The sequence below is a fragment of the Lonchura striata genome, chromosome 7 (genome assembly GCF_050655825.1).
Source record: "Lonchura striata isolate lonStrDom1 chromosome 7, ASM5065582v1, whole genome shotgun sequence".
NCBI lineage: Eukaryota > Metazoa > Chordata > Aves > Passeriformes > Estrildidae > Lonchura > Lonchura striata.
Genome location: NC_140709.1, coordinates 17140216 through 17155311, shown reverse-complemented (window position 1 = coordinate 17155311; position 15096 = coordinate 17140216). Strand labels below are relative to the sequence as shown.

At 37.0% G+C, this 15096-nt stretch overlaps 1 protein-coding gene across 12 annotated transcripts in view; it reads right to left on the bottom strand.

Annotated features, from left to right (window-relative positions):
• The window catches only part of SLC4A10 (solute carrier family 4 member 10), a 170122-nt gene that overhangs the window by 8253 nt on the left and 146773 nt on the right, over positions 1 to 15096 (bottom strand). For all 12 annotated transcript variants that reach the window (XM_085584316.1, XM_085584312.1, XM_085584314.1 and 9 more), the window contains 9 exons: positions 14311 to 14416; positions 11526 to 11687; positions 11182 to 11295; positions 10511 to 10672; positions 7530 to 7781; positions 6229 to 6297; positions 3820 to 3993; positions 3127 to 3249; positions 261 to 328 (listed from right to left, as the gene is read on the bottom strand). In XM_085584316.1, the coding sequence (XP_085440442.1) occupies positions 261 to 328; positions 3127 to 3249; positions 3820 to 3993; positions 6229 to 6297; positions 7530 to 7781; positions 10511 to 10672; positions 11182 to 11295; positions 11526 to 11687; positions 14311 to 14416 (1230 nt within the window). The remainder of the gene's footprint in view (positions 1 to 260; positions 329 to 3126; positions 3250 to 3819; positions 3994 to 6228; positions 6298 to 7529; positions 7782 to 10510; positions 10673 to 11181; positions 11296 to 11525; positions 11688 to 14310; positions 14417 to 15096) is intronic.

The window sequence follows — 15096 nt, the reverse complement described above, 5'->3', positions numbered from 1 at the left end:
AGTCCACTGAGAACAGCCTGATCCTGCAGCCCTGTCCAATGGAAAACTTCCAACTAGTGTGTCTTTTTCCTAGGGAATGTGAGCTTGTGTGGAAAGATTAGAAAAGGGCAGATCTTGTTAAATGCTGCAGTGTGTGGTTCAGTTCACCTATCTGTACCAAAAAAATCCTCCTGATATTTAGTAAGCATTATGAATAAATACTGTGGCATGTTTATTTTATTTATTTGCAACTCACCTAAAAGAGGAAAGGTATATTTTACCTGTAATGTCCTTCTAGTGGTAACTGAACAGTGCCTTCCTCTTCCATTGCTAACATACTTTGTTCTTCCTAGAAAAAAGGAATTTAGACCTAAGACAGGATATGAAATTGTGAAAAATGAAATTTGTGTACTTGAATCATCTTTCCATTTTCTTTAATGTTAAGTATTTATTTGAAGTTCTTAAAGTAAGATACTTTTCAACTTTTACTTAAATAGTTGACATTTAAAACCTTCTATTTTAAAAGATGTTATTTTCCAGTTATTTTCCAGTGCCAAATAGAGTACTGTTTTGTAACAATAAAGAGGAGAATTATTAACAGTGAGTGAACAACTGTGTGATGAATTTTAAATAACACTGATAACAGGATATATGCATTGATATTTACATGAAAAAATTAAGGAAGATGATTTAAGTTTGCACACACAGTTTTAATACTGATAATACTGATTTTAGTACTGATTTTTCAGTGAAAGGTAATGAAACAAGAGACCCAAAATTAGTTTTTGCTTGAAGAGAATTGAGAGATAAATCTACCAAAAACCTTATGTAAAGTGATTACAAATTTAGCAAATCTGCCTTAGCGGGAGAGGAGGAGAATGGAGCAGCTCTCAAGCGCCGTGTCCAGCCTGCAAGAGCAAAGGAAAACAACCTCCAGAAGAGGATTCCCAAAGGAAAACAGCCTCCAGAAGAGGATTCCCAAAGGAAAACAGCCTCCAGAAGAGGATTCCCACGTCCACACCCTGGTCAGGATAGCCACAGCTCGGAGGTTAACGAGTCTTGGCAGGACCTGCGTGACCATCAAATCTTGCTCTAAATGGTTGCAGTGTGTGTGAGCCAAACAGACACCTGGAGACCTCCACAGCTTCCTTCCCTTTGTAAGAGTTTCCCTTTGTAACAGTTCTGGCCAGAGCCTGTCTGAAAGCATGGGTTGGCTGAAAAGAGAATTTATCATTTTCTGGCAGATCACCAAAGCCCCCCATGCATCACAAACACTGATTGTTGTATTAGCAGTAACAGCCAGTACAGTTTTCCAAAATAGTAGAATTTCAGTTTTCTCTGCTCAGAAATTTGTTTCTTCAATGCTTTATTATTACAATTATTTCAAAAGCCACAATACTTTTTTTCTTTAAATGTTAAAGTTCTTTGTTCGTTCTTGTCTCAGAAAGACTTAATTGATTAACATCAAAGTGGCTTCCAAAGGAGGTCTGTGAGGAGAAGGCACGTATCATATCCACTATAAATGTACAAAGCCCTGGAAAAAACATGGCCTAAAAATATAAAAACAACTTAAGTGATGAAATTAGGATCCAATCAAGTTAGTTTCAGATCCTGTCAACTACATTTCTGAATATTCTTGTGGGTAGAATACTTCTATTTTTAAAAGCTGTGTGATAGCAACTCTCCAATTAATTCCTTAGGCTACATGTCAGAAGTTTTTTATTACTAGTTAATTTTGTCATTTCCAGGCTTCACAGCTTCATAAGTTTCTGACAGTTGAACAGTTTTAATAATAGCTCTAAATATTTAGAAATGCCAAAATATGTAAAAATAACCTCTCAAAATAGACAGTGAATGAAATAAAGTAACACCAGTAGATTTTCCCAGTTTTGTTTAGTGATGCCATCCTATCAAGCAAGGGAATAAAAGTGACATATAACCAAAACATAAGTATAACAAGGAATTCTTTCCAATAACCAGACCCACAAGAAGAGAACTACCTTGGTTACTTCTGGTTACTCTGAATTGTGATGACAACAGACACTGTGATGGAACATCTCTCTGGTCTGCTTTGATTCAAGGGAGAAAACAATGATTCACGTATTTTAATTTCAGCCTGGTAGTTTTACAGGCACATACTAAATAGTAAATAATCATCTTGATGTTTCTTATAGGTAAAATCTTTTCCCCAAAATATATTCCATGACAGTATGTTGAATGTGTCAAGGAAATCAAAGTTAAGAGTTTGACAGGTTGAGGCAGGGAGTTGTCAAAGGTCACAGAAGAATCAATCCTAAAGGCAGAGTAATCTAGTTTGTGTAGTTACCCATTCAAATTATTAGCTCATGCCCTGTTTCTGCAAATAAAGCTACTAATGGCAATCCTTAACACACACATTTCACTGATCCTGGATCACATCTCAGGGCATTCTTAAGGATACTTTTCAAGTAGATAAGGACTTATATGTGAAAAACATATTCTTTGAAATAAGTTGAGGAGTCCACTTCTGAAGCAGACACCTGGGTGGTAATGCCACAGGATGCAAGTCTGAGCATTTGGTTAACGGGGTCAGCAGCGTCACTGACCCTTTCATTACAAAGTCAAAGTGAATTTTTCCTGCAATAGCACAAGGACAGCTCTGGCCCAGAGTGTAACTGGGACACTGCACAGGGTCATGACATTGCTGAGCAGAAAGGGCACAGTGGTGCCTTGTGCCCTGTGTAAGGTCAGAGGCAGCTGGGACATCCAGAGGCCTTAAATTCTGCACTTCTTTCCTCAGCATCTCTTGCAGGGATGAGACCCAGCCCAGTGCAGCATCCAGTGCCCCAGGGCTAGGATCTGAGGGCTTTCCTACAGGCTTAGGTTCATCTCTGCACACCATCTGTGTGGGTTTCAGAAGCAATCCCCAGGAGTACTGTGGATAATATTTTATATGACAGTATGACAGCCTAAGCATCTACATCCCCACCTAAGGCTATCAGATTTGTAACCTTAAAAGCAGTTGTGCAAAATATGACAATGTTACACTTAGATACTGTTAACAAGTCTGCCTGGTACATGGAATGTGCCTTACAGAATTTTCTCTAAATGTCTGAAAGAGAAATTGATAAATGGCTACACACAAAGAAACCTGAAGCCATGACCCACCTCTTTCTCCGCATCTTCCAATTTCTTTTTCTTGCTCTCAGGCATCAAATCATCTAACCAACTGAGCTCCCGCTTGGTAAAAAAGAAATCCATGAGTTTTCTAACAAATACCAAAGCTAGGACCTGAAAAGATATTAATTCAAAGAATTAGGAAATTAAGTAAAACAGACAAACAGACTTGTAGAGGAATTCTTTCAAGTGACTAGTTTGTAGCTAGAATTTTATCCTTTCATTTGAATAAGCAAACAGCTGCTATTCCTTTGTTCAAAGTATGGTTTGAGGCATTTAACAATCACTGAGGTCAGTAAATATCTTCTATTTTCCATTAGTGAATTCATCAGAGAAATCACTTAAGCAGCAGACAGACCATCATTATTTCTCCCAGGACACAGAACTGTTAGGCTCCTCAGTTCAATAAGCAGTCTTCCTCAATAAGTGAATGTTCTTTCTATAACAGGATTTATTAATATTCCTTAAATAAAAAATAATTTTCCCTAAGAGAATATAAGTTGGGATATCCACACACAGGACTCAAAACAGAGATATCAAATTTTTCATTACTTACTACAGTATAAATTTCTCTTGAACACAGAATCAAAGTAACATTATAATTAACTGCCCAAAATTATATTTTTCTTCAATAATAATTATCCACAAGTGAAAATAATTAGAGGAAATAAAAAACATTCATACCATCATAGGAAAGACAATGGCAGCTCTTGAAACTTTTATAATCCAGAGAAGCACAAGACAACTCAGCTGAATTATAGTAAAGAGATGGACCTTTCTAAGAGGAACATGCCTTAGATAAATAAAATCTGGCTGGTGCTTTGCAGGCATCCAGAATAACTTTATCCTGTCAAAAAGCTGTAAGAGAAAATTTTACAAGTTTGGATCAAAATGAGGTGCAGGATCATCTATGCTGGCATTCACACACTGCCTAAGAAATCCTGAATATCCAAAGATTCTGGCTTGTTACTCTAAAGGCAAAAACTACATAATTAGAGCGGCATAGTAGAGACTCCCTCAGTAACAACCATAAGCCTTTAACCTAGTCCAGCAGTGGCAAAGGATTTGTCTCCTCACCCACTGAGCCACCAGAACAGGAATGAGAAACATGTCACTTAAGCAAAGTTTAAATACTTGGTTAGTCATACTTCAGTCCCTTTCCCTTTTAATACACGTGTCTCCCTAGGTTGTATTGCAGATGTGCTGAGACATTGAATTCTCCTGAATTACATTCTACATAGCCATACTGCAGGAAATACCATGTTCATTGTTACTACACTGGATGTTAGAAAGAAGATGGTTACTTTGAAATAACACTGCTAATTGTGAACTCTAATATTAGGCAAAGCCAGATTTCAGAGTGGTCACAAATCAATTGTGACTCCAACTGAAAGGAATTGGTTGATCCTGTTGGGCATGTGACTATCACACTGCTTTCCTAATACATCCTAGACTCCTTTTTCAACCACTGAGCTCGTCCTCCTTTGGCACATAAAAAGCAGCTCATAGAGGGACCTCTGCAGTCTTTTGTTTCCTGTGAATGAACAACTTTTCGTTTACTTCACCAGACACTTTATCCCAGGCTGTTTTCATCTCCATATTTCACTTTACTCACAAAACCAGAAATAGAAAGGGAGAAAAAAAAAAAAGGAATGAATACCAGAAAGCTGACTGCCATGCAGCTAGGAAGGTATGTGAGTGGTTCCTGTTTTTCAGGCCTATTTGGCTCCATACTGACCTGAGACATTTATGTCATGGCACAGTGATGATGGTGATACACCAATTCTTCCTGCATGGATGAGCCATGCTATATTCACACAGCCTCCAAGAGTGTCAAGTTTTGGACAATTTTATTGAGCATGTGCAAACTGCATTTTTTAAAGGCTTATATTTTGGCCAGATTTGAGTATATTCCTTTTTCACAGAAACAGCAAAAAGCACATCCTCCCACAAAAGCCATCTTATCAAATCTCTATTCCTTATCCCAGCATGGGGGAGGGAGATAGGGAGGGGGATGGTATCACTTTTCCAAGTAAAGATAGCCAGATTTCAGCATGCCTTAAAAACACTCCTCAATAGTATAGTGTACTTTCTCATATCTCTGTTCTGAGAAACAGCTGAACCATGTTAAATTGAAATTATTTAAACCTCAGCAAAAGCCAAACTACACTTCTTAGAATATCAACCCAAAGGATAAGAGATAGGCAAACTTAAAACAGAAGTCTCTGAATAGAGACCACCAGTCAAAAAGGAAAAAAAAAAAATCAAACAAAAAATCCCAGCTTTGCCTATAAATTGAGGTAACTTGCAATCAAATCTAATGAAAAATCAATCTGAAAATTTCTTTGCTTTTGGTATTTGACCTTTTGCACAGTATAACTTGTGTTTTTACTGTGTGATTGCTCTTTCTCAATTGTCTTGGAAGGTGTGTCAATGCCTCATGGGCTAAAGGATTTGACAGTGTGCCACTTCATGCTGCAGTCAGCCAGGAGAAAAAAACACAGTACAACCCCAGCCTGAGTGCTGGCATGCTGCTTTCTGCCAGCTACTCCTACATATGGACACTGCAGGAATGCTGCCCTTCCACTAGACTTGACCCTTCATTCCCAAGTGCTGTGGCTTACAACAGTTCCCCTCCTGGAGTGTTTATTTGCACAAGGAAGATGTTCAAAATTTCACTTATGTTAGTTTTAGGGCAAGTTAGCCCTAAAGGCAAAGTTGAAGATAAGCATAGCCCTGCAAAGGAACTTGAAAACGCAGCATGCAAGCAAGTGAATGGGAAGGCAGCAGAGAGGGAAGAGACCCTAATAGTTATTACTCAGATTTTAGGCTCAGCAAAATTCTCTTGATAACAAGAGAGAACAGAAAAATCTGCACCCAAAAAGTAGGGGGAAAAAAATGCAGCAAATTACCTAAAGGGAACTCTATTTAGAGAGAATCCATTTTCCTTTTAAGTAGTCACTTTCAAAAATATAAGGTTGGTAACATTCCTTTAAGATTATACACAAAAGCGAATACAACAATATAAAAAGTACAGCAATATTTTCTATATAAAGCATCAGCGATAACACACTCATCATAAATCCATTTTACCTGAATTCCCTTTAGAGATGAAGCACCCATGTAAAGAAACACTCCATAAAGTACTGGCATAGGAATAAACTGCACAAACAAGCAGAGAAAGAGAAGAGCATATTAAACACTATTTAACAATTTTAAATGCTTCTAGAAAGACATTCAAAACAGTTGAAATACAAAGTGCCATATGCCTGCATTAATCAGACAAGTTGTAAATTCAGTCACTCAATTATAAATTAATTATGTTTCTCAGAGTATAAAGCAAAAGAAGAATCTGGCTCTGTACTTTTATTTTCCTCTCATAGCCAGTTATTGCAATGTACTTAATTCCCTATTAATAAAATTAACAGAACCACACAAAAAACATTAAAGCCTTAATTAATACTTAAATTCTTTACTTTAAAGACAGCTCAGAAAAATGTTCAAGAGACACAAAATACTTCTTACTGCTAAAAATAATATTTTGTGCTGTAAGCATTTAAAAATGGTTGAATGATTCTATGAAATGATTTTTAAAGAGACTATTTATATGTTCAGGTTCACAGCATAAACTGTGTAGGTAAATGAGTATGTTGATAGAATCTGTTAGAAATACTAAATACACAAAATGCATGTTCTGTGTGTACTCAAAGTGAAGTATTTACGGTATACTTAGTAAAATACTGCTGGGAAGTACAAGTTCTAAGGACTTATTGCCCTCACTGTGACAATAGTCAAGACTAAGTTCTCATTTTACTCAAGCCAGTGCCAAAACTCTCACTGATTTCACAGAGGCCAGATAATTCTTTAAAAAGTATTACATGTATACATGGTATTATATATGACTGTAACTAAACACTCTTTTTCAAGACACTGGTGAGCTGTCTTGAATATGCAGGAAGCATGAGATAATTTTTCTGTTCACTTCCAAGAAAAAAAACCATAGAACTTCTCTTGCAACTGTGAAAATATTTTTAAATTACTTGGAAACCAAAAAATGTTTTTAGATTATCTAAATAAACTTTAAATTAGTATAACAAGACTGGTTCATGATAATATGCCATGGACCCAAAGTATTGACAAAGTGTGAATACAGCTCAATGGCAGAATTCCCTTTGACTTCAGTCAGGCCAGATTTTCATTACAAGGTCTTTATTTTAAAAATGCTAGGTACTTTATTAAGCAAAATTAGAATTCCACTTTAAACTCTCATTGTGCAACATTATGCTAGTTAGTAATGTGCCTGGAAAGGCACATTATTCATTAAATAAGGCAGTTACAACAGTGAAATGTTCAGTGCAGTATTCTTTAACTTTCCCTTACTTGCCCCAGATTACCTTTAGAATACTTGTCAAAAAGACAGATGAGCCCATAAGGATAAAAATCATGAGCCCTGTGACTCTTTGCTCCCGGATTCCAAGAAATTTTGGCTGCTCCCCTGGAGCGGAGCACTCTGATTCCAGTTTTAAGCTGTTCACATGGGAAATAGAGAGGACAGTGGCTGCAACAAACCACGGCAATCCCATAATAGAGCACACACCAAGCATCACTGCCACCATGAGTAGGTCGAGGTGGTACCCACATCCTTTCTGTTAAGAAAAGTAAGGATGGAAAGAAGATGTAAAATGACATCTGAATTAAAGAGAACACTTCTGGCAGGCATTCCTAATGAGCAGCTAGAGACAATTGAAAATTTGAGACTTGTAGGAAAAAAATAGCCTCCTTCTATGTGTTATCCAGGCTGGGTCAGTAAAGACCAGGCAGACTGGTTATCTAAGGGGAATTCATACTGGTTCACACTCAGTGCTCAATGTCACTGAACTCCTTCCAGTTATGAGTTAAGTACCACAAATCCACTCTACAGTGGGCACCAAACAGCTTTCCTGCTTATAAAATGGATACTGGTGAGACACTGGAAAATACATCCATTTTCTGGTTTAACTAAATCTCTTCTGTGGCTAACACAGCTGTGTTAGAATATCCAGCTGTGCTGCCAACTTCCCACTGCACTAATCTTAGTAGATCCTCCATCCATTCTTATGAAGAGGTGAAAAAGTATGTATTTTTATTGGTCCCTACATAAAAATCCATAACATTTCCCAAGTCAATTAATGCTAGAAGGGGCCATAAAACCACAGTGTTCCTTCTAAAGCTTTTTAAGATGGTAAGCACATGATATTACATTTCAGTAATGTACTTTCAATCTTAGATAAGAGCAGACAGCTAGAAAATAAGATACATTAAATTAAAATATAAAATCAGGTACTGGTTTATTGGTTTCCTTATTCAAACATAGCATCATAATATCCATACGAAAAGTCAATACAAAACCCTTGGACTTGGATCACTTCTCTAGTGGCCAAATGCTACATAAATTACCAACAGGTGGATAATGGTTTGCTTTTGCACATAACACCCTTTAGTCAAATCTTAGATAAATTTAAAAACCTCCAATAACAACCTTCACTTGAAAAAGAAAAATACATCAATGCATCAAGCTTGGTTCTATAGATATCTGCTACCACAGCTGAACCATAGCTGAGTGGGATATTTCACTTCAATTTTAGCAAGTATCCAGGACTTCCTCACAGCTGCAAGCAGCAGCTCAAGCTATTTTCCTTTAAAAAGTCAGGTAGTCAGCCATCTCCACAAAACTTTCCAATACGGCAACAAATCCAGTGTCACGGTCTGATGAAACAGCGATGTTCATGCAAACAATGTGAATATGTTGAACCATAATTTTGCCTGTAAACCCATGCAAATGCCTTTTGACATAAAAAAAGTAACTAAACTAAACTTGGAAGGGTTTGCTACAGAGACTGCCAAAAGCTGAAATGTGCACTATCCAGAATTTGCTATGGGAAGTATAAAAAAAGAGGGGAAAATGAGTTGGAAGCAAACAAATCATTTCTTTATGAAGACAACTTTTACTTCTAAAATGGGAAGCGTCTGGGTTTATGAAAATGTAAGCCACATATCAAAATGAAAATGCCATCTTATTTGCTTACATTATTTAAAAAGGGGGAAAAGTAAAGAAAATGAAGAGAATCAACTCTAGCAACCTTCCCTCACTCCCCAAAAGTGCTTATGAGTCTTATCTCCAAGACACATCTTGACAAACTCAAAGATGTGTCAAACACAGATATTAGTTACAGGCACAATGCACTCAAAGAAAGAGTTTAATTCTAAATCCTAACAGAGACACCTTTTTTTACCTTCTGACACATTTATGAGGAATGTATCTGCTAATGCATACAGAATCCGAGAGCATTTCCTCACATTCATACATGATCTGAGGAACCTGACATATGGGAAGAAAAGGAAGCATAGCAACAGGTGATGCTACACCAGACCCCAGCAAAACTAAAACGCAGCAAGACAAGGGGGCAGCCAGGAGGACCATCTGACTCCCAGATGCCAGTGCTGAAAAAACACATTCCAAAGCTTGGCAGCAAATTCCTGCATCTGTCAAGTTAACCACATGCAATGCTATGGATTGACATGAAGAGCCAGGCTGACAAAGAGGGCAAAAAAAGAACATATCAAATGTCACAATCATCCAAGAGGAGGCAATGCAAAGTGAAGGTTGCAAATGCATTTGCTAAAGCAACTTGGGATTGGATTGCTGCTTATTAAAAGTATGTCAAAAAAAAGCCTAAGCTTGCTGCATATACATGTACAGAAACCTGCTGCTAGATTTTGCCCAACAGTTTTTCAGAGGGGTGATGTCCCTTTTTCTCTCTCCATCTGTAGGCAACTAAAGTGTTAGAGAACAGAGCAGGAAGTTGTCCTATGTTGTTTTAAGAACCCATTGTGCCTCTAAGGCTCAGTTTTATTCTTCTCCCTTCTTTAACATAGGAAGGGCATTTAAATAAAAGGATGGGTAGAACCACAGAGAGCAGGATGAAGAGAGGGAAAAAATCTTATATTACAAAATAACCCCTGAGTAGTTTTTAAAAATTCAATCCAGTAGAACACTGCTTATACCTGAAGAGGCAATTAATATTGTGGTATTTAAGGAGATTATCAACTTGAAGGCATTTTTTAAGTGAATGAGTACTACTTCTACTAAAGCACAGAAGGCAGCACTTTCTTAACTCAGAATCTGTATCCCAAATAACATTCATAAGGTCTTCTGTAAGGCAGTGGATCACTGACACAGGGCACAGGTACCACATAGACCAACAAGTTAAAAAGGATAAAAATTTAAAGGGTTTCTATATAATGCATAACAAACTAGCATACTAAAGTAGTTGGATGCACATTACATAATCTGAAGCAGAAAACAACAATGAAAGTATAAATTTTGACCAAATACCTTTAGTTTGTGTTCTTTTCTATTGATAATGACAGCTGTGATCTGCTGATCCATAAAGATAAGGATAGTGCAAAGCAGGGCTGGAATTACAGCAGCTATCACCGTCCACCAAGGATTAGGCCCCAAAGGAGTAATAAACCAGCCACGATCATCTCTGGTGGGCTATGAAAACAGTCACGCATGGCCAGTCAGAACTGTAAGGATTATTTACATTTCAATTTCACAAGAATACATACAAAACATTATTAGGATATGACTTCCTTTAAAACCAACCTATATAGAACACTAAAAAACATGCTAGACTTCCTCTGATGCCAAATCAAGAAATTACATATAAAAAAATCATCTGGATTATTGCAGACTTGGTTGAACTTGATACAGTAAACCTAAAATTTAGAGGAAGCCCCAAAACATTACAGTAGTCTGGGATTTGGGTGATTTGAGTCCTGTTAATTTCTGCAGAGATAACATTAGGAAGCATGAAAGGGCCTGAGGGGAGAGGTTCACTTACATGGTCCATAAATCAGAGAGGTTGCATAATACCTTGTGAACACAAAAATTTTAAAACACAATCACTACTCCCTAATGATGATGAAAATAAACAATTATAAACCCATCATAGTAGATTACTTTGCAAAATGATAAAGCAGTGCAATTTATCAACAACTTACCTTAAAAGCATTTGGAACCTGAAGTTTTGGTGATGGAATTCCAATGGCATAGTCAATTAAAACCATGGACAAAATAGTGAGAAAGACAGCAAAATCGCTGACAACAGAGCGTACCTATGATTATTGAGAGAAATAACAATTTTAACTAAAACATTCAGGTATGATTTTTCTTCACGGTTTTAGTACAGCTTACAGCTAAAACCATGCTTATTCTGACAGAAGCTTCTAACAGATGAAAGATGCCCTATCTACTTCCCCAGCAGTTAACTGAATTTGCAATGCAGATGGAATTCATGCTTAGGCATGACCAATGACAACTTTTGAGTTGAAGCAGGGGCACACACCTTTGTTGGGAAGTATCGGCTGGTTTTGAACTGCTTCAGAGTGGAAGAGAGCGTTACTGTAGAGAAGAACAAGATGACAGACCAGAAGAGGACATCTGGAACGTAAGGGCCATGATGACCACAGGCTCGCCCAACAAACTCACCGTGAAACTTTTTACATTCCTATTAGGGACAGAAAAAATAGTATTGTTCTAAAAATTTTCCATGCTTACACTAACATTTTCTTTCCAATTTCTTTCCTAAACTGTATAACTAGAAATAGTAAAACAATTTCTAGATATTTATTCTGTTAAAACTTAAAACTCACTATGTGTGTATATAGTCTGCATGGAAAATTCCCAAAGGAATCTCTTTTTTAGCCATATTAAATGATGATGTCGCTAATACATACCATAAATAAAGTCAATAACCTAAAAACAGGGCATTTTCAAACTCAGCAAGTATACTGATTTATCTTCTGTGTACAAATACAGATTTACACTTACTAACACTCTCCAAGTGTGGAAAGCAAAGTTCAAAAGGCACAAAGTCTGCTCCTGGTGCATTTTCAAGAACTGCTTTTTTGTTTTCACTTCACAGCCCCAGCGATTGGAAAAGAGCTATTTAGGACGTGTGCATTGGCCTAAAAGGAGCCAAATACATTTAATACCGCACGGGGGCAGCACATCCTGCAAATTGTCTCTCTCTTACAAAAAGATCTGATAAAATGCCCGAAAATCCTAAATCTTTACCATCAATTATATTTAATATAATTTATTATCAATATGCAGATACAGTAGAAAACATTTTCTCCACTAACATTTCTCCACTACTCCTTAGTTGTCTAAAATCATAAAGAGTAGCTCTAGAAATGTGAGTTATCAGCTCTGGACTCACAATCCTTTCCTTCTCCTTCCCAATCCCTCCACACTTATTAAGAAAAATGTATTACAGCATCCAGAATCAGGGATTTCAGGCAGAAATATCCTGCCAGATCAGGATCTTTTTGTATTAAATCAAGTGTGTCATTGGCTCATCACACTCACTGCACAATTATCCTGTTATGGGAAACTTTGGCTTTGAAAAGAGATTGCCTTGGAAAAAAACACAACTGCTATTTGATGACTGTGAGACAAAGGAGTACAAGGGTTTTTATACTGCTATCACAGTAAACTTGGGATGAAGTTCATCATATGCCTCTTGAAGAGGATTTTGTCACCATCAAAATCCTCTTCACACTTGTCCAAAATCTTCTTCATACTTGGTCCAATGTCCTTTGCTCACACTTGGTTTGTCTTGATAGCAAAAAATAATCATTGGGTTTTAAGAGAGAATGAGAATCCAGATCTTCAGAGACTTGAAACATTTCAACTAGACACAAGAAATATATGAAGATATGAGCACTAAAAGAGACATAATGGGGTGAGTCTGACCAAATATTTACAGACAGCAATGCCTCATCTCTTCCTGTAGTTCTCTAGAACAGAAGTTTCTTGATGATGCTTGCAAGAAACAAAGACATAAAAGTAGAAAAAAAATCAGTTATTTCTTTGACAACTCTAGGGACTCATGGGAAAAGTTGGTCAGTTATAATGCTACCTATGTAAACTCAAGTTTCGGTAATAAGCTTTCACAGAAGTTTTTAAGGGTTTTATATAATACAGCCAGTCTTTTACATTTATAGTTAAAACAAAATCTGTTATTTTAAATCTCCTCAGCTGCAAATGTACTCTGAAAAACACTGTCAGAGATCTGAGAAAGTGAGAGGAGGAGTCTGCTCCTGCACAGATGCTCTTAGAGTGTGCTGCAATTTTGAGAATATTCATTCTGGACTGCTGGAATCCCTCAGGCCAGCAGTTCTCAACTTTCTTTCTGCTGTTGCCACACCAACAGAGTTGAGGAGCAGTCCCTGCTCAGAGGAAGGCATAGAAGCAAGACAGAGCAGCCATGGAAGACAGCTCTTACTTAACATGAGCTTTTCTGCATTCCTGCCTTTGAAAAAAAAAAAAAAAAGAGTAGTATCTTCTGGAGACAGTCCACTAGATTGGCTTTTAAATGTTCAATTTGATTATGCCTACGATTTGGGTAATTCAGTTATCTCTTCAGTCTGGTGTCTTTTGCACTCAATTCTCTTTGACTGTGTAATGAAATGATCCATTTGCGAGAAAAAGCGGCGGCCCAATCTCAAGACAACATTTTAATCAAGTTGTAAATGTCACTTTGAAGGCAAACTTGAATTATATGAATCCTTTAAACATAGAAAAGTGTACTGTTAAGAAACTTGTTACACATTCATGCAAGCCCCACTAAACTGTAGCTTTCTCTCCTTCCTCCCCTGGGAAAAGAAATTACAGAACTTGTGTGAGAAAATGTGGTCACTGAAGAGAAAATGTTACAAAATTTCCCCCCATCCTTTTTTTTATAGCCTGAACTATTGCAAGAGTATTTTAGGGAAAATAAATGCTTCTGATTTTTTCTACACAAGGGAACTTTGGTTTAGCCATCTGGCAGAATTTAGGACAAATACATTGTCATTTGACATGTTTGACTTATCTCAGCCAAGCTCTTGTGCTAATGTGTCAAGAAGGTTCCAAAGCAGGGCATAAAATGCACACACTTGCTGCAAAAAGCTTTCAAAAGGAGATAATGCACAAAGTTCATGTTAATTTTTGTTAAGGATCTTTTATTATTTATTTGAACAAATATGAGCAGGAAAAATGGTATTTTTTAACATATTTGTTGCAATAAGATAGACAAAATTATTTATGCCTATGCCTTTATTTATTAAGCTCCAAAATTTACTTACTGACACAGTTAGGTTCCCCCATGGCACATCGGATGCAGATATATTGTAGTCCTGCCAGTACTGTAAGGTTTTATTGCTAGGATGTTCTGGTTCCACACAATTGCATCTGAAAATAAATATTTTTTTTTCCTTAATAATAAAATATATATCAGACGTTAATTCCAATTATCAGATTTAATGATACATTGAAATTATGCTCTACATTGACAGATAATTTTAGTTCAAATGAGTTCAGTAAATGCATGCTTTGAAGCAGTTTGTAGTTCAGTAGCTAGTGCTATTACTGGAGTATCATTTGCTGTGAGGTGCATATGCATATATAGTACGTAACGTGACATATTCAAACCAATGATCACATTCAGTTTTACCACCTGTTTTCTCCCTCAGCTATTGATACTTCTGAGCACAGTTTGTAACACTGAGAATATGCTGGTCCTGTTCTTTCTCTTACACGTAACACTTCTCTCCATGGACATTAGATGCTATGTACAGTTCCAGGCTTATCCATTTCTCAAATAACAAACTCTCTGTATCCTCTTTCTTTCCTAGATGCAGAAGTGCCTTTGCGTGCAAAATTGCCTAACTACCCAGTCAGCTGTCAGGGCTCTGAATGTCAGGATCACCAGCACCAAAGGCTCTCTGAACTCTGTGTCCCTTGTTTTGCTTTTCCACACAGCTGCTGTAAAAGCACACTTTTCATTTTAAATTTTGTATTTTAACACACAAAATGTGACGAGGCAGTGTAGGAGGACGATAAGTAATTTAAAAATAAGTAATTTAAAATCA